The 18096-nt window shown below is 43.0% G+C and overlaps 2 protein-coding genes across 3 annotated transcripts; one reads left to right on the forward strand and one right to left on the reverse strand.

Annotated features, from left to right (window-relative positions):
• Window positions 1-534: 534 nt before the first annotated feature.
• Window positions 535-3700, reverse strand: LSM3 (LSM3 homolog, U6 small nuclear RNA and mRNA degradation associated). Its single transcript, XM_050904769.1, has 4 exons — window positions 3678-3700; window positions 2573-2683; window positions 1275-1370; window positions 535-950 (listed from the first exon to the last, which is right to left on the reverse strand). The coding sequence occupies exons 1-4, from the start codon at window positions 3696-3698 to the stop codon at window positions 870-872; spliced, it is 309 nt and encodes a 102-aa protein (XP_050760726.1). The 5' UTR covers window positions 3699-3700; the 3' UTR covers window positions 535-869.
• Window positions 3701-3841: 141 nt separating this feature from the next.
• Window positions 3842-17846, forward strand: XPC (XPC complex subunit, DNA damage recognition and repair factor). 2 transcript variants are annotated; one of them, XM_050905017.1, is made up of 16 exons: window positions 3842-3959; window positions 4701-4899; window positions 5816-5946; window positions 6789-6912; window positions 7867-7951; window positions 8468-8625; window positions 8837-8957; window positions 10356-10445; window positions 10893-11828; window positions 12297-12457; window positions 12717-12798; window positions 13260-13394; window positions 13900-14069; window positions 14282-14375; window positions 14928-15017; window positions 15672-17846. In XM_050905017.1, exons 1-16 carry the CDS (start codon window positions 3842-3844, stop codon window positions 15882-15884), a joined length of 2907 nt encoding a protein of 968 aa, XP_050760974.1. In that variant the 3' UTR covers window positions 15885-17846. The 2 variants fall into 2 exon arrangements, with proteins under 2 accessions (XP_050760974.1, XP_050760975.1); XM_050905018.1 differs by lacking the exon at window positions 3842-3959 and having other exon boundaries at window positions 4700-4899.
• Window positions 17847-18096: the final 250 nt, after the last annotated feature.

An 18096-nucleotide genomic window follows, 5' to 3' on the forward strand; every position in this document is an offset into this window, starting at 1 on the left:
GGGTTCTAACACACCTTCACTGCAGATAACTAATGAGCATCTTAAGCATTCAGCAGAACTTAATATATTCAAGAACTGAAATAGGCTACAGACAGTGGGAAATGAATGCATGCAGCAGGCAACTCAACAGCATGCGAGGCAACAACCTCAGTTTCTACTTAGGGCCTTGCAAACCATAGCTCTGTTAACAAAGCCACAATAAAAACATCTGAAAACATTGTAAAGCAGCCTACCTTCTTCAGATATCTTAAGTGGAAGATGCATATATATATACACACACTATTTCCCTGGTATGCATCAAGAATTTGAACACAGAAAACCCATAAATTATAGCACCGTAGATTGATGTGGTATTGCCCCCCCTAACATCAATCTGCAAGACTCAGGTATTAGTAAGGACAGAAATTAACACAAGACACACAAAAGTTACTGTTTTCTTAGAAAGTGAGGCTACATACTACAACATAATATAGCACTAGCTGTATAGAAGAACATAAGAATAATGTCTTCAACACAAAAACATGACAAGTCAAATCTGAAAGATAAACCAAATTTATTTAAAACAAAAAATTAAGACAGTGCTGTTGTCACGATTGAAAAAATGAAGGATTCTTCTACTGATGTGACAAGACAGCCAATTTACAAGAGTTACATTAATTCTGAGAAAAATCAGGTTGGGTTTACACTGCTTCAATTGACTACAAGTACTTTCTGCAAGACAAACTGGTTTCCCCTTCCCTCCCCTTCCCAAAATAACAGACAAAAACATCCTATAAAAAACATGTACAGAATTTTGAGACACATGATCGAGACACAAACCATTGTCCAAAAGTCTGAAACTTTCCAACAAGGTTAAATCCTTTGTTGCTTCAACCAACCCTCAGCGGGGGAGCTACAAGCACAACGCCGTCACCTCTGACAAAGAGCATCGGAATATTCCTTTTGGTAGACTATGAAGAAGGAAAGAAAAAGTTTACATTTACAAAAGCATAGTTTACAAAACTATCTGCTAAGCATATGACCAAATTCAGTCATAACAAAACACCAGAAACAACTCCAGCAAATATAAGCTCAAACATACAACATTCTGGCATGCTGAAGAGATCAATACAACTAACACCAAGTCTTTGGATATCCTTTTTACTTTCATAAAAATTTGCCCAAAACTTCTGTCAGATGTTGGTTCAAAAAGTAGTCAGCAATAAACTACTTAACAATATAACAGTTTAGTTTTAAAAAAGTTTTCTGTGGGAATAAATACACTAAGTCCTTACTTTATAAATCTCTTCATAGGTTTCTTCATCAATCTCTATTGTAGTTACAGTTTCTTCCACATCACCCAAAATCATATTTAAGTGCTGATCATATGCCTGTAGGAATGAAGTTCGTTTATTATGTCTTCCAAAATTCAAACATGAGCTTATTAAAATGAGAATTTTAGCAAGACTTTCAGACATAATTAGTTTACCTTGATTTTGACCAAAATACGCCACTATGTCAAAACAAAGTAGTATCAGGTATAGTTATAATTCCAAACAAATGTCAACAAATCTGTACTCTGCAGCATAAAAAAAAAGGAAGACATTTACTGAAATGCTCTTCCCAGAAATAGCTCTGAAGCATTCAGTGAGAACACATAGAAGAACTTGGAGACAGACACACTTAATTAACATTAAACCAGCTACACATTCTGTGCTGCCAGTCCAGCCTCGTGGAATTGATTGCCTGGGGCCAACTTAAAGGATATGAAAGCTGCAATTCATACAATGCTACAAAAATTTAGAATACACCCATGTTCCAAAAACCTTATAAAAGCACATTGCAAACTACATGTGTGCCTCATGGATCTCTCCTCATCTTTGTGTTCCCAAAGGAGCTGAGGCCCAGTTAACACATGGGGCAACTGGTTCTCTTCCCCAACACAGCACAGTACTGAGGAAGGATGACTGACTTAATAGAAAGCCAAAACCTGTCTCATCAAGAGACATCACTCTCAGAAGAAAGCACTTAGACAAATGAGATTTGCAGAGAGTCCAGCTGAGTACATATCCCATCATACCCTCATGGGGTGTGCCTTAAGAGATACTTGTTTGATAATGATAATCTCATTCTTAATTCAGTCTTAAAGAGACCCTCAGGGTACTTCACAAGAGGAGGCCTGCAGCATTATTGCTTATTTCACAGACACAGAAACAGAAGCCAAAAGCAGTGGAATGAATTGCTTGGCATCATTCAGGAGACAAGAAAAACAAAATACATCTCCTGACTCTCTAGAGAAGCAGTTAATAGCAGACAGAGTACTGAACAAATTAGATTTTTCCACCGATCACATTACACTTTTGATAAGAGAAAGAGTTCAGCCCTTGTTACTAAGATGATCTTTAACCTACCTTCTCCAACCACTTCTGCACTTTTAACCATGAGATACAATTACTTGTGTTTTTAACCTAATTTTTTAAACAATCAATGGAATATTACAGGTAAGCTTGTGTAATAGACTGTTGTACATGAAAAAAAGGCTGCACAGTGCTTAGCTGAATAAGCATGGTAGTCTTCTGAAAGTTTTACTTACATGTAGTCTGCCTCTAAGCTCTCTGTCATTCCTCATTTTGACATAGATTCGCTCATCTAGACTGAGTCTGATGAGATCAAGTGGCTCCTCTACAGTATTTGTTGTTTGTTGCTAAAAAAATAAAATTAAAAAGTTATTTGTACAGAAGAAGCCTGTGAACTTCTCCATTCCTCAGTGTTTGCGAGACACAGAAAACAAACAGGTAAGAGCATAAATGAAAATATTCCAAATCATTCCTTCACATCCTGTTGACCCGAGTGCAGCTGATACTGGCACTCTACGGATGTTCACTAGCCCAAGCAAAATGAGTTAAAAGACTTCAGCTTAGTTTGCACAAAATCACACCTCACACATACTGTTGTATAAACTATATTCCTTACCAGCAACCATTGTCCATACTGCAGCAGAAAGCCTACTCTGCATGAACCAGCACCACACCTGTGCCATCACATGGCACAGGCTACAAAAAACAAACACACACTGACATTTTTGCCAGCACATATCAGTTAGCTGGGTAACACACTGCCCCAAACACACACCTCTCCTTGAAGCCTAGCTCAACAACACAGCAGTCATGCCAGGCCTCAAAGCAGGTTAGAAACCTGAACACACTCCAGGCTGAGGTCTCTTTTTTTGTGATAAAGGTGTACTTTCAGAATCACAGCTAAAATGTGTGAACATCTTTGTGCATATCCCGCAGCAGGCTACCTATTTCCTTCTCAGTGAGGCAGAGCCAAGGGTATTTTCCTCAGTAGCTTTCCTCCATTTCCCTCCTCCGGCAGTTCCTGGGGGAAGCGGGCCTGAAGCGAGCCTTGCCCGCGCTCCTGACAACCCCGGCGGCAGCACAAGGGCCGAGGCCATGTAGTAATTTCACTTCACACAGAAAGCGCTCCCCGCGGCGGGCTGCGCCTCAGGAAGGCTGCCCAAGCCGGGGGCTTTGCCGGGAGGGACGCCCAGCCCCAGCTAGGCAGCCGAAAGCCTGCCTCCCTCTTATGCCCCTCCAGCCGCGGAGGTTTCCCCAGGCCCGCGGAGGGAAGGCAGAAGGCGGCGGGAGCGCGGGCCCGGCCGCTGCCTCCCGCCCTGGGGGAAGCAAGGAGCTGCTCACCTGATCCACCTCATCCGCCATCTTTCAAACCGCCTCCCGCGCTCTCCCGCGAGACTTTATGGCCCTTCCCCTTCCCTCCGACGGGGGCGGGCCGGGGGGCGGTCGCGGTGGCACGGCGGGGACGGCCGCGGAGGGCGCAACTTGCCCGGTGCCGGCGGAGCGCCATGGCAAGGAAGCGCAAAGCATCGCCCCGGCCAGCGGCTGCCAGCAAGAGGCACTCCGGGGGGCTGGGGGCGTCGCGGGGCGAGCCGGAGGAGGAGGAGGAGGAGGAGGAGGGTGAGTGTGGGAGGGAGGCCATGGCGGGCCGGGCCGGGCGCTGCGCCATCGCCGGGGCTTGGGGCCGCTCCAGGCCTCTGGTGTTTCGGGGGGGTCGGGGAGCATCGAGTGTCAGCTCGCTCTTAGCGCAGCGCTGGACCGCGGCAGCCGCCGTGAGAGAAAGGGCCGTTACCTCAGGCTGGAGGCGTGGATAACTGTTTTCCACAGGGCCAGAGGGCGGGAGGATTGGCACACAGAAATTGGGGGTTTAAATCCACGTATGAAATGGGCCCCACACGCTGTCTGGAAGCACTGACAAAGGCTGAAAGTCAGGCCCTGAGCGACCCGCTGAGGGTTTGTCTCACCTCAGCCGTGGCGCGGCTGCAGGCAGCCCCCGCGGCGGCAGCGGCCGGGGACGGCCGTGACATGTGGGTCCTTGTCCCAGGAGAGGCCCTGAAAAAAGTTCTCCGGAGATGCTTCACAAAATAATAATTTCTTGTGAGTGGCAAGTACGATGCTTGTTTTTCAACTGACCCCATTGATAGGACTATAGGAATCTATGTACTTCTTATGCATTACATTATTATGAGTATTTTACTTAAACAGGTCTTGTTGTTCAATTCTTACCTGTTTATTCAGAAACAATACATGCTCATCATTGTGAGTGCTCGCTTTCTTCTGTAGCTGGCCTAATGAAGGCTGTGGAGGTATTATTTCTGATTGCCATAGCATCCTTTAACATATCTTCCTTTCTTCTGTCCCATGCAGATGACTTTGAAGAGAAAAAGCCCAGTATAAAGAAGAACAACTCAAAAGCTCCGGCTAGGAAGAAGGAAGAAGATTGTGATACTGGAGTTTCCAACTCGGCAAATAAGCCTTCAAAACAAAAAGGGGCAAAATCACTAATAAAAGAAAACAAAAAAATTATGAGAAATAAAGGGAATCATAACAAAGAGGAAACATGTGGGTAAGTTTACTTATCATTCAAGTCTATAGGAGCGCTCTCTTCATGGTTCCATGTTATTTGTTTAGGGCCTAGTGCTGCCTACGTGCACGTGAGCAGTTTGTTTTAGGCTATCAGTCCAATTTAGTACATTTGTGTCACACAGCTGAACAGAAGTACCATCTTATTCATTGCAGAGTCAGTCCTGAGGAAGGTAGTCTGTATGGGAAGCAAATGTGCGAGCCTTTTCAAATTCAGTAGTTTAAATATAAAATTTTGTTTCATTAGTTATAGTTTTTACATGGGACTAGGGAGGCTTTATGGAATCCAGCATGAATAGAAATGTTGGCCTGAGATTTGGGTTTAAAATGATGAGCAGAAATCTTTAAATATATTATTCTATGGTGTTTTTTGGAATCCAAATATATCAGCACGGTCTGCCCATGGAGATTGCTATAGCAAATGAATTAATAAAAAGAAATTAAACTGATTGGTCTCATTTCTCTGGCCAGCCAGAGCCTTGGGTATTAGCGTAGTGAAACAGAAACAGTTCCAATTTCAGTACACTTTGAAGGTTCAGTAAGAACAAATGATTCAGTGAACCATTTCCCCAAGGACTCATTTGTACAAGCTCTTCTACAGGATGGGGCCTTTTGTAGGTTCAGGCATCTTCCTTCCTAAATATCCTTGCAGAACCAGGACCTAAGTTTGCACTGAAAAAGTGTTGCTCCATTGAGCCCATGGTTATTTATGGCAAAGATGGTTTGCTTTACAGAGGAGCTATCCGTGGTTTAATTGTCAAATACTCAGTCTGTTGTTACTGATGCAGAGGTCATGCTTCATTTATTTCCCTATTTCTAGTGTGTTCTTTCTCTATTTTTCTTAAACAAACAAGCACCTACACTTCCTGATGCCAAAGCCATTTTGATAATTTTAACAGTGACTCGCTGAAGCCCCCTCAGAAGGCAACAAAGTTGAAGAGAGAATCTCCTGTTAAAAAAGAGATGGATGAAGGCAATACTGATGATGATGATGATGATGAAAGTGAAGATGAGTGGGAGGACGTGGAAGGTAACAATTGCATGTTTATTCATTCTAAGGAGTAAATATTCTTACACACAATTTGTTTTTTTGTAATTTGACTTTTGAACCATTTCTCATTTGGATTCAGGTAAGTATATATACTCTGTATACCTAAAATAAGCTCCATGTGCATATCCGTATCTTTAAAAGCTCATATCTCACAATGCTTTTAGAATGGTTCCAAAGTAGGAAAAAAACAGACGACTCCTGACCTGATGGTAGTGCCTTGAATTTGACTATTTGTTGGCTTACGTTAAAATTATGCTACCATGCACAAAGCACTTTCTCAGCTGTTTGTGTTGTCTAACATTGAGCAGCTAAGAATGAGTCAGTTTGAAGATTCAAAACTGCGACTTCCTAGTAAAGGAGAGTGGAGATGAAACCAACTGAGCTGTTCGATTAGGTGGCCATCAATAAACTGTGATAAGAATCATGATGATCATAATCTTCGTATTTTGCTGCTACAGATTTATGCCTTCTAAAGTGAACAGTTGTCAGTTTTTTTTCTTTGCTACTCTACAAGTACCCTTCAAGTCACATCTACTTCATTCACCTTTCTCCTGATTGAGTTTGCCTGTGGCAGTCACGTGCCATTAGACTGCTGAGCTGATTCCTCAACAGCAGGTGCCTGGCATCCCACAGTTACTTGAAATAACTGAGCACACACAGTGTTATGGAAGATCCAGGAGCTGGTGATTACTGGGGATATTCTGTTTCTAGGTTGTTTGAACGCTTGAGAAGGAATAGGTAGGTTCTTATCCCATTGTCAGACCTCCCTGGGGCATCTATTCCATGTTTACTTATCATTTAGTAATATTTTATTTTTCCAGAACTCCAGGAACCTGCCACAGATAAGTTAGAAGAAGCTGCTGTTCTTCCGGCAGCAGTGCTGCCCAGCAATCCTGTCGAGATAGAGATTGAAACCCCAGAGCAGGTGAAGAAAAGAGAGAGGAGGTAAGAACAGGGAAGGCAGTGGAGGGCCGTTAAAGGATGAAGTTAAAAATATGCTAAGTCTTGACTGTCACTGACTTGCTCTGTTCTGGGTGGAAATCTCCACTTTGTGCAGACTGTTGAGTTGGAATGATGTGAGGTCATGGGATGGAGAACAGTTTACGCTCTGACAATTTTAGCAAAAATCTTCAGTGGAAGTTGATGGGAATGGAGGTTTTTCAACTTCCTTGGAAATCAAGTGTGTAACTTCCTTGTGCTTTAATATTTGCATTTCCAAACCAGGGACAGTAGTAGCTCTCTTCAAGGAGAGCTGTGGATGAATGGCATTGTTGTACTGTAAGTATCTTAACAGCTCAGGTGGAAGCCTCTGTGTGCCCATACCTGAGGTGTGAATAGGTGGGTCAAATGAATGCCCTCAGCATCTGGGAGCATTATACCGGAAGGCTTTCTTTGTGTGGCGGCTGGAGGCCTTAAGATATCTCATGCTGTTACAGGGTGGGCACTGTCCCAGGCCAGCCCTTCATAACAAAGCAACCAGAATATCTGTTGCCTCTAAGTTAAAAGACTTCATCAATGAAGAGAAAATAATTTTTCCAGGAATCTGAATGGAATGCTAGCAGTAGTCTAAAAGTCAAACAATTCAGACAGTGAATTGTAAGTTTAGTATGGAGCTGTCCAAAGCTGTCTGGTAGGAAACTGTAGGCACATAAAATTAGGTAGAGTTTAGGCCATCTGAATATACCCAAGCTCTCAGTAGTCAGGTACATGGAGTTTACAGTTTATGAGTCATATGCATCCTGCATGCCTATTCACATAGCCAGTAACTAAACTTTTGTTAAGTGTGCACAGAAGATTCTCTGGGATGGATTCTTTTTGTGAACTGATCCAGTTCAGGAATCTAGAAAGGCAGGTCCATAGAAAACCCACAACATCCATTTCTTTTGTAATCTTATGCAGAGAAAAAAGGAAAGCCGAGTTTGAGATGTATCTTCGGAGAATGGTGAAACGTTTCAGCAAGGAGGTTCGTGAGGACACACATAAGGTATTGGTCACAGAGAAACCTGGCAGAGAAAAAATTGAGCGTAAAGATGTATGAACTGATTCGTAATGAGGAAGAACCTAATTTTGATCAAATAATTTGAGGCCATGGCTAGACATGAAAAAATAAAAAGGCTGTAGCCCTGACAAATGCTCATTAGACTTCTCCTAAACTGTAAGTTAGAAACATCAATGACTGCACTAGTAAAATTCTAAATCAAAACAGATGTGAGTAGGGTGTATATTTCTCCATTGAGTGTGTATCTGCTCATTCTATCGGGGTTAAAGTGTCAGTCATGGAGAGCAGGAGACACTGACAGGGACTTCAAGGCTTTACTGTCTTCTGATGGTGATCTGAAGACAGCCCTGTGTCCAGTCCACCCTGTGTATGCTTGGGAGGCTTCATTGTTGCCTGTCTTTGTTAAAAGGAGCAGTAAAGCCTTCCTCCTCTATACCATGGACAATAGTTCCAGCAAAGAAAATCTCTTGTGAACTCACTATAGAAACTTTTTTCTCTCAGGTTCACCTCTTGTGTTTATTAGCAAATGGTTTCTATAGGAACAGGATCTGCAGCCAGCCAGATCTTCATGCCATTGGTCTATCCATCATCCCCACCCACTTCACAAAAGTGCCTGCAGGCCAAGTGGACCTTCTCTACCTTTCCAACTTGGTGAAATGGTAAAACTCTCTCTCCTAATCATGCTGTCACATAGAATGTAGAGCAAGGGTTCAGGGAGAGGGGTAAATGTAATTACCAATTTTCAGTGATTTTTCTGATTTTAAATACAAGGGTGAGAGTCTGTCCTTTTTACAGAAGGAAAGGATGAACCATGAAGTTTAAGAATACAGTCACAAACACTAGACAATAAGTAGGTGTCTCATATTTCAGGTTTGTTGGAACCTTCACTGTCAATGATGAGCTTTCCACTGAAAACGGAGAGCCCCTTCAGTCGACCTTGGAGAGGCGCTTTGCCATCTATGCTGCACGAGATGATGAAGAGTTGGTTCATGTGAGTGAGTGGGAAGCGCAGGGATGGTTGCTGAGTTTGGATGCTAGATCAGTGCTGTCAGGTCATACACAAAGTGGTGTTTGAGGGATGGATTTGGAGAAAACAAATTGGTGACTTAGGTGATTCCATGGCTTTTTCTTTTTGTTGCATTTTTATCTGGAGTCCTTCTGTGATTAAATTACTCAATTTGAACTGCCTGACTGGAGCCTCTAGCTCTGGTTGGTGTCACTGTGTACTCCGTATTCTGCTGTGGATGGCTTGTGTATAGAGCTACTTGTTCCTAAGTATGCTTTGGCTTCTTTATATTGCTTTGGCTTCTTTATATTGCTTTAGCAGTGTAGATCAAAGAAAACCAGCTTAATAGGTTTCTTCTGAACTACTAATTTGAGTGAGGAAATTCTTGGACTAACTTGCAGCCAGAGAAACCCTTTACCGATCCTTTAGTTGAAGGTTGGTAGTTTGTTACTATGAGTCACCACTGAAGGGCAAAGGAATTGAGCTTTGATTTTGAGCAGCCCGAGGCCAAGGCTTCAAAAGGACTTCAACTCTACAGTCATTTTGTGGTGGAATTGGATTAAGGGAAGAAGTGGAGTCAGTTGCTTCAAGTCACACAGAGATTTTGGTAAAACAACCAAGGGAGGGGGAAACACAGATCAAATTGACAGGGAACATTTGAAAGAGCAGAAACCAGCTGCTGCTTTGCAGGTGCATGGCTTGCAGCTCTGCCCTGTTGCTGATAAAGTAGGATGTTGCAGCTTCTCTGCTGCAAAGCGGGAAGCAGTTGTTGTGGTGGCTTTGCAGCCTTGCTGTGGAAATGCAGGGATGTCACTTCCTGGGACAGGAGGAAAAGACAAAGCAAGCCTTGCTTAGGCAGCTTCAATTGAGTCCCATGCAGAAAGGCAGTTGCCAGGTCACAGCTGTTAGCCGCTCAGTTGTGACTGTAATGACAGTCTCTGAATGGCTCGTGTTTCTGCTGAGTTCAGCTGATGGTATGTGGTTGGCTTTGGCCACCTTTGGGAGGCAGGATTTAGAGTCATCTTACTCAGTTTTCCTCAAGAATGAGAGACTGATAGGGTAGATGGGATTTGGGTAACTTACTGCGTCTGCTCCAGCAGAATGGGTCATTTAGCCTCTTTAGGAATTGGTTCCTCATCTGTGAGTTAACAGCAGTACCCCTGTCACAGTAGGAACACAAATAAGAGCCAGAGAAGACTGTGCGGTGCTTTAAGACTATAGCAACTGGGCTACCGACACATCTGTGTCAGTGTATACAGCAGTGGGTAAAAGGTAGGAATGAAAATGATTTGTGACACAACCCAGATTGTAAAAGAGTTTCAAGAGGTTTTTTTTTATATACCTTGAAAAAAGGTTAAACATGCTTTATTTTTTCTTTTGCAGATATTTTTAATTATTCTGCGAGCATTACAGCTGCTGTGTCGCCTCGTGCTGTCTTTTCAGCCTATTCCTCTCAAGGAGACAAGAGCAAAGGTAGTTTTTGCTGGGTGTGTGGAATATGGAATAGGTTGCTGGTTTATAGAGTAGGATTGAAAAAACTTTCTGGCTGTTGCAGCTTCAAGTGAATCGCTTACTGCATGAACCAGGGTGATGACAATGTTCTGTCTATAGTGCAGAAGATGCAAACCCTTAATTTTTAGGTTTCTCCTTTAAAAAGAACACCCATTTTGTGTGTTTCAGCAAAAAGTTCTTATGCTTCAGTGGTTTTAAATTTCTTTAAAACTTAGACAGCAAACGCTTTCTGCTTGAGTGCACCTTTCTTCAGCCATTTGCCTGAAGTTTTCAAGTCCCTAAGACATGCAGATTGACCATGCCTGCCAACCTTTGGTCTGCATGCACCTCGTGCTCATTTCAGTCTTGTTATTTTTTAACATATTGTTGGCCATGGTGATAAAAGTGACCTAGCCTATTTTTTTGCAGGGAAAAAGTTCAACCAAGAGGCAGTCTCTCAGCAGTACCTCTGAGGGGCAGGAGAGCTCTGCCACAACACCCAAAGCTGTGGCAAAAAAATGCCCCTGCAAAAAAGCCAAGCAGGATGAGAAATCCTCAGAAAGCGAAGAAGACAACAAGAAGCCAAAGAAACCCAAAACTGCTCAGACCAAAAGGATACGCAAGTCAAAGTTGACTACAGGGAGCCAGGAACAGAAGGAATCCAGTAATGAGGAGAGCAGTTTAGCGGAAAAAGATGTGCCAGTCAGGCCCAAGAACAATCGCCGGAGACGAGTGGCCTCCAAAGTGTGTTACAAAGAAGACAGTGGAAGTGACGAGGGCAGTGTTTCGGACTTTGAGGTTTCAGAGGAGGAGAGTGATCTGTCTGATGAGGATTTTGAAACTGTCTCTAAAAGGCGGGGAAGCTCACTGGGCTCCCAGAAGTCAAAGGTAACGGCTATAAAAAGCCCAAAACCTGAGACTTCAGAATCGAGGCTATCCAAAAATTCATGTGGAGCTGAGCCTAGGCCAGCAAAAAGTACAGCTCCAGCCTTGCCTCATACACAGAGAAAGAGAAACAAAATAATTTCTAGTGATGATGATGACGGACAGCAGGAGATAAGGAAAGCAATGGGCACAGACCAGTGGCTGGAGGTTTTCCTTGAACGTCAGGACAAGTGGGTGTGTGTAGACTGTGTTCATGGCAACGTTGGCCAGCCCCAGCTGTGCTTCACATATGCCACAAAGCCACTTTCCTACATTGTGGGATTTGACAATGATGGGAGTGTCAGGGATGTGACACAAAGATATGACCCAGTGTGGATGACCGCAACAAGGAAGAGTCGTGTGGACCCTGAGTGGTGGGAAGACACGCTGCAGCCATATAAAAGTCCCTATGTGGAAAGAGACAAGAAGGAGGAAAATGAGGTAAATGGCAATAGGTTATTCAGGACATTTAGTGCCTGGAGTCCAGTCCTTGTATTCTCATTCAGGCAAAAATCATTAGGAATCTTCCAGGAGGAAGGAAGTTTGTATTTGAGCTTGAAATGTTCAGATTGAGCATGTTTTAAAGGGAATATACAATGATAGATTAAAATAATATCAAATGGAAGCTGTTCAGAGAAATTTGCATAGCAAAAGTACTGGACAGCCCATGCTGGAAGCTTACTAATGTGGTTTCTGTACAGTTTAGCATTACACTTCTTGGAGAGAGTCTTTAAAATACGTAGGTCTGGGTACACATCTAAGTACCTATTTGGAACAAGAATGCTTTGGTCTGTTGGCTCATCTGATCAAGTTTCTGGTGGTTTTTTCCTTTGATCCATACTATAATCATTTTCTTACAAAGGGTAGTGCAAGAGAGTTGTGAAATCACTCTTTGTGTAATTCCTGCAGTTTCAAGTTAAGCTTCAAGATCAACCTCTACCAACAGCAATTGGAGAGTACAAAAACCACCCTCTTTATGCACTGAAGAGGCACCTCTTGAAATACCAGGCGATCTATCCTGAGTCAGCTGCTATCCTAGGGTACTGCAGGGGAGAGGCTGTCTACTCCAGGTGAGTCATGCACATGTTGTCATGTGCAGCTGTGATCTTTGTAGCAAATTTAAGAGCTAATTCCTGTGAAGACCATGATGGTGTCAGCAGTAGTCTCAGGCCCCATGGATAGACAGGGTGAGGCATTTAGCTGCTCAGACAGCATTTGCGTATCACTTAGATACAGCTTTTTTACCATTCCTAACATGAATAACAGCTTGGAAGTCTGTTCTGGAGAGACTTCAAAACTCTTACGGTTGCTTCCTTCTGGCCTTTTTAGAGACTGCGTACACACACTGCACTCCAAGGACACTTGGCTGAAGCAGGCTCGAGTGGTGAGGATTGGAGAAGTGCCTTACAAGGTAAGAGGGTTTTACTTCCTTCTGTGCAACACGTCTGCCCTCTAAAGTTCCAGCTCAATTCTGTTTTGGTTTTTGCCTTCTCTGTCAGCAGATGTAGATTTCTCACTTGCTTGCATGGCTTGTGGTAGCTGCATTGTGAATCTGTCCACCTACTGTGCCTATAGTTCCTATATACTACCCAAAGCCCAGCTATCTCTTCTTCCCACCCCAAGGGTATCTAGCAGAACTGCACCCTTTTTATCTCCTCCAAAGGCATCCTGGCATTTTATATGAACTGCAGGATCTGGCTCCCTGTTGCATACTGGTGCTGTGGGTTATCATTTATAAGCAATGGATACTGAAGCTAGGAAATAGGCATTTCTTCTCTCCCAGAGCCTTCTCCTTTGATGTCCTAGGAAAGTCTGAAATCACTGGCAGCTTGTTGTTGTGGTGTTACAGGTTTGGTTATTGTATTTGCACAGATGGTGAAAGGATTTTCCAACCAGGCGAGGAAGGCACGCCTTGCAGAGCCTGCAAACCGGGACAAAGAGGACCTGGCACTGTTTGGTCGCTGGCAGACAGAGGAGTATCAGCCGCCTATAGCAGTGGATGGAAAGGTAGCTAGGAAGGCAGAGGGATGGTGTTAAAGGAAGTGTTTTGTATGGAGCTGTGGGCTTTATTTTTCTAGAAGTTGTATGTTTCAGAGGTGAGATCAGTCAATAACGTCTGGATTCAGGATTAAGAGTTCAGAGGTAACTGTACCCAGGAGGAAATGGTCAAAACTTCACTGAGGCCTTTCTTTCCTGAGTACAAGTAATGAGTGCTAGCAGTGCAGACTGCTAACTTTATAATTTCGTTGATCTAATTTTCCTAGCCCATGTTTGTTTTGCTAATTCTCTGCATTACAGCCTGAGTAACAAGGCCTGGGCAGAGAACATAGCTAGGAGATAACCATGCAGCTTAAAATCTAGGCTTGTGCCTTGTCATGTGAATATTAATTGAATACTGGAGTGGAATGTAGGAGCTCAGAAGGAAGGGAGAGTCCCTGAGTTGCAGCAGGGATTTTCACCTCTCTCCAGAGAGCAGGAATGTCACCATTTCTCTTTAATTTTGCAATAACAGGTTCCTCGGAATGAATATGGAAACGTCTATCTCTTCCTGTCATCCATGTTACCCATTGGCTGTGTGCAGCTGAGACTCCCAAATCTGAACAGATTGGCGCGCAAGTTGGACATTGACTGTGCTCAAGCCATCACTGGATTTGATTTTCATGGTGGCTACTCGCACCCAGTGTACGTAAAGCTGTTGTAGCTGACAGATTTTGATGTCCTGCAGGAGTTGTATACCCTGTGTTAAGGAGTACATGTGATGAGTTACACACTTAGATCCTATGAGACAGACAGTTCTGTCAATATTCAGTAGCTTTTGGTTGGCTGGGTCAGCAGGCATTTGCTCCCTTTCTTTTTTCTTCTAGTAGCTGACAGGATTGTGTTCTCCTTCCTAGTACCGATGGCTACGTTGTCTGTGAGGAGTATAAAGAGGTCCTCATTGCTGCCTGGGAGAATGAACAAGCAGAAATAGAAAAGAAGGAGAAGGAGGTGAGAATTATTTTTGCAGCTTCCTTATTGTTACATTTATTAAGTAAATTTCATTGAAGGTGCGGACAGTCGAACAAGGGTGGGCTGTGTAAGCAACAGACACAGAGCTCTGTGACCACGAGGGGCTAGTTGCTTCCCCCACATGCCCCGTTTTGGGCTTGCTGCCTGGACTGCAGTGGGATGCAATACAAGTGTGTAGCAATATCTGAAACAGTGCATACTCTGGAACAGTTTTCCATGGCTGCTGGGAAACAAAAATGAGGAATACACATATCAGGTTAAAGTTTTGGAGGTGGTTCTGGTGTAATTTACGTAGTCAGGGTGCATATTAGAAAGTGAGAGTAATTCATGTATTTAGCAGATAATTGGACACCAATACATTTTACTCTTAAGGATCCTACTGGCCTATAATCTTTTAATGTGACACATTTAAGTTGGCATGTTTTTTTTTAATGGCAGTTTAAAATCTTTGAACTTCCATTTTCTGTGGGTGTAAATACATTGAAACTTAGAATAGTATATTTTTCTCTTTTCAATAACAATCCCATACAGAAGCGTGAGAAAAGAGCCCTGGGGAATTGGAAGCTGCTGACAAAAGGACTTCTCATCAGAGAGAGACTGAAGCAACGCTACTCCATCAAGGTACTCTGCATTTCTGCTAGTGATTTCTTTCTCAGGATGATATTTCTCTACCAAGAGATTTTTTTCCAGCCTTTCCAATGTGTTATGTTTCCAGCTGTAGAGTGTAGAACTTCCAGAGTGTAGTTGCTCAAAAATCTTCTTCTTTCCTGTTGTTAGCATGTGACTAGCAACTAGTAAAAAAAACTACACCAGAAATTCGATGTGGTCATGTCCATGAAAGACTCATTATTGTTTAACAAGAGATCAGTGTTTCCTAAAGCATCATTTTTTTGGTATTTTCTGTTTTGACATACCCCCTTCCTAGGGTACAAGCCAAGCATGTAGCTAACAGGATGCAGGTGGGCTGCTTTTTGTTACGAAGTCAGATGTTTTAGTTCTTAATCTTTTCCCCATTGAGAAAGGTGAAAAGCATGATTGTTTTAAAGCAGGTTTATTTTTATTCTTCCATCATCAAAAATATTTTGCTTGTGTTGAAAGAACACTTGACATCCAGGAATACAAACACACTGCTTTGGGTGAGAAGCCCAAACCTGAGCAACCAACTTTTGTAATGTCATGAAGCGTCACTGTGACAGAAGACAAGCCCTTTTAGAAAGGGGTAGTTACGAGTGATTTCTGGAGCAACTTTTCGATTTTCACACCTGTTTTTTCCAGACTGAGCCGTCGGCACCTGAGACAGAGAAAGGAGCGGGATTCTCTTCTGATGAAGAAGGAGGTCCGAGTTCAGAGACGGCAGTAGGGAATGTGGCCATTTCTTGGCCCCAGAATCGCCAGTTAGAGAAAAAAAGAGAAGAGAAGACAACCAGAAAGAGCAAGCGAGAAAAGAAAGGAGAAGCAGCACAGTTGTTCCCTTTTGAGAAACTGTGATCGGAACAAGCTTTTCTTTGCTGTTTCCAGATGCAAGAACAATAGTCACAACAAAAGTATCCTTTGCCAGTTAAAGACTTAGTCTTCCTGTGCACTTGTGTTTCTGAGCTATCAGGGACCAACCTAATTCAGTATCAAGAGTTTCTTTTGCTATCACAGGTAATTAGATTCATCCTTTTATCCCTGGACTTAGGAGAAGCAGGTGTGCAGTTGTACCTCCTGAGAAGATCACTTTGTGCTGTTGGGGTGTTTTGCTCTCTCTTGTATCACTCAGCACTAAGAATTCTGTTTTCTGAGGCATTCCTTCCGTGACCACTGTCTTTTCCCAGTTTTCTCCGTTCCATTTTTTTCTGCTTGCTCAGAACGAAAGCACGCAGCTGCTATTTAAGTCTGTGGTGAGCTGGCCAAAGGACTGCTGATGCCCTCTTTGATTCATACCTTATCCAAATCAGTGGCGAGGTAGAGTTCTGGTCTTATTGTCTCATCATCACAGAAGGGGAAATACTTCCTCTAAGGTGTAAACATGCAATCAAGATTTGGAGGAATCTGAAAATTTACTTTCTAAAGAATACCTGACTTTTGTGAAAACTCAGTTTTGGTTTTTCAGCCTACAATCTTCCTTTACTTTCAGAAATCTTGTGCAGTAGAAGGGAGAAGCCCTGTCCTCATTTCAAACTTAAGGTGAACTATGTCTTCTGAAGTAATTTGAATATATACATATTTGTTTCAGTTTTGTTTTATCAAGACCATGCGGATATGTTCTGGAGCAAAACATGTAAAACTGGCTAGGCATCATTGTCAGAAACGAAATTCACTGAAACCAGAGAACTCTTGTAAATGTTACCCAACACCTAAGCATTTAAAAACTGTTGAGAGAGGAATGTTAAATCTACACAAACTTTTCCTGCAGTTTTGTAATAGAAATGCTGATCTGTCTTTTGCAGTATTTTTATAACTAAATTACGCTGACACTGTCTCTTCAAAAGTAGAGGGGAATACAGTCTAGTCATGGCTGGACATTGTCACAGAGGAAAGATTGAAATGCAAGAAAATGGCTTACATTTAATTATGTTCAGAAAAAATTCTATTTTTGTACTGTATTTGTAGAACAAAATAAAGTATGTGTCGTGCTTTAACCCCAGCCAGCAACTAAGCACCACGCAGCCGCTCCCCCCTTCCAGTGGGATGGGGAGGAGGATCAGGTTAAAAAAGTAAAACTTGTGGGTTGAGATAAGAACAGTTTAATAACTAAAGTAAAATAAAATACACTACTAACTAAGAATAAAAAATTATAAGAATAACAATAATAGTGATGAAAAGGAATATAACAAAAAAAAACCCCAAGAAAAGACAAGCGACGCACAATGCAATTGCTCGCCACCCGCTGACCGATGCCCAAGGAGTGATCTGCCCCTCCCGGCCAACTCCCCCCAGTTTCTATACTGGGCATGACGTTCTATGGTATGGAATATCCCTTTGGCTAGTTCGGGTCAGCTGCCCTGGCCATGCTCCCTCCCAGCTCCTTGCACACCTGCTTGCTGGCAGAGCATGGGAAACTGAAAAGTCCTTAACTTAGGATAAGGGCTACTTAGCAACAACTAAAACATCAGAGTGTTATCAACATCATTCTCACACTAAATCCAAAACACAGCACTGTACCAGCTAGTAAGAAGAAAAATAACTCTGTCCCAGCTGAAACCAGGACAGTATGGGAAGAGAGTAATGTTGTCCATTACACCTCCCCTCCGGCCAGCTCATTCTTCTGTAAGCAGCTCCGTTTCCCTGGAGGGACTCTCACACAAGGATAAAAGCACACCGTAGTATTTCCAGAAGTCACAGATCGGGTCCCAGGATATCCTAGAGCTGGCTGCTTGTGAATTGTTTTAATGTTAAGGGTCTTCATTCTGAGTTTTTAGTTTTTGCTACCAAATTCTATATGAATAAAGACCAACCTAAGTTGGAGGCTTGGGGAGTAGCTATGACCTGTATTTAGGGCCTCAAGAAAAATTCTCAATCTTGCATGAACTGGTAAAACTGCAGAGGGCACAGAGGACATCATAGTTCCTTCTGTGTTAGTCGTTGTGCCGGTACGCAGGGTACACCCCGAGATGAGCACTTTGAATGTGAGGGCCCACGTCCAGCTCCTGCTGGTATCGGTAATTTTTCATCAGCTTCAAGTGGGAGCTGGTACCAGCTGTACCAAAGCGACTCC

The sequence above is a fragment of the Gymnogyps californianus genome, chromosome 13, assembly GCF_018139145.2.
Source record: "Gymnogyps californianus isolate 813 chromosome 13, ASM1813914v2, whole genome shotgun sequence".
In the NCBI taxonomy this organism is placed as follows: domain Eukaryota; kingdom Metazoa; phylum Chordata; class Aves; order Accipitriformes; family Cathartidae; genus Gymnogyps; species Gymnogyps californianus.

Coding starts and splice junctions, on each gene's coding strand:
- LSM3 (XM_050904769.1), bottom strand. CDS start 3,698: ATGGCGGATGAGGTGGATCAG. Junction 2,684..3,677: donor TGGCGGATGAGGTGGATCAG/GTGAGCAGCTCC, acceptor TTATTTTTTTAG/CAACAAACAACAAATACTGT. Junction 1,371..2,572: donor AGCTTAGAGGCAGACTACAT/GTAAGTAAAACT, acceptor TCATTCCTACAG/GCATATGATCAGCACTTAAA.
- XPC (XM_050905017.1), top strand. CDS start 3,842: ATGGCAAGGAAGCGCAAAGCATCGCCCCGGCCAGCGGCTGCCAGCAAG. Junction 6,913..7,866: donor GTGAAGAAAAGAGAGAGGAG/GTAAGAACAGGG, acceptor AATCTTATGCAG/AGAAAAAAGGAAAGCCGAGT. Junction 8,626..8,836: donor CTTTCCAACTTGGTGAAATG/GTAAAACTCTCT, acceptor CTCATATTTCAG/GTTTGTTGGAACCTTCACTG.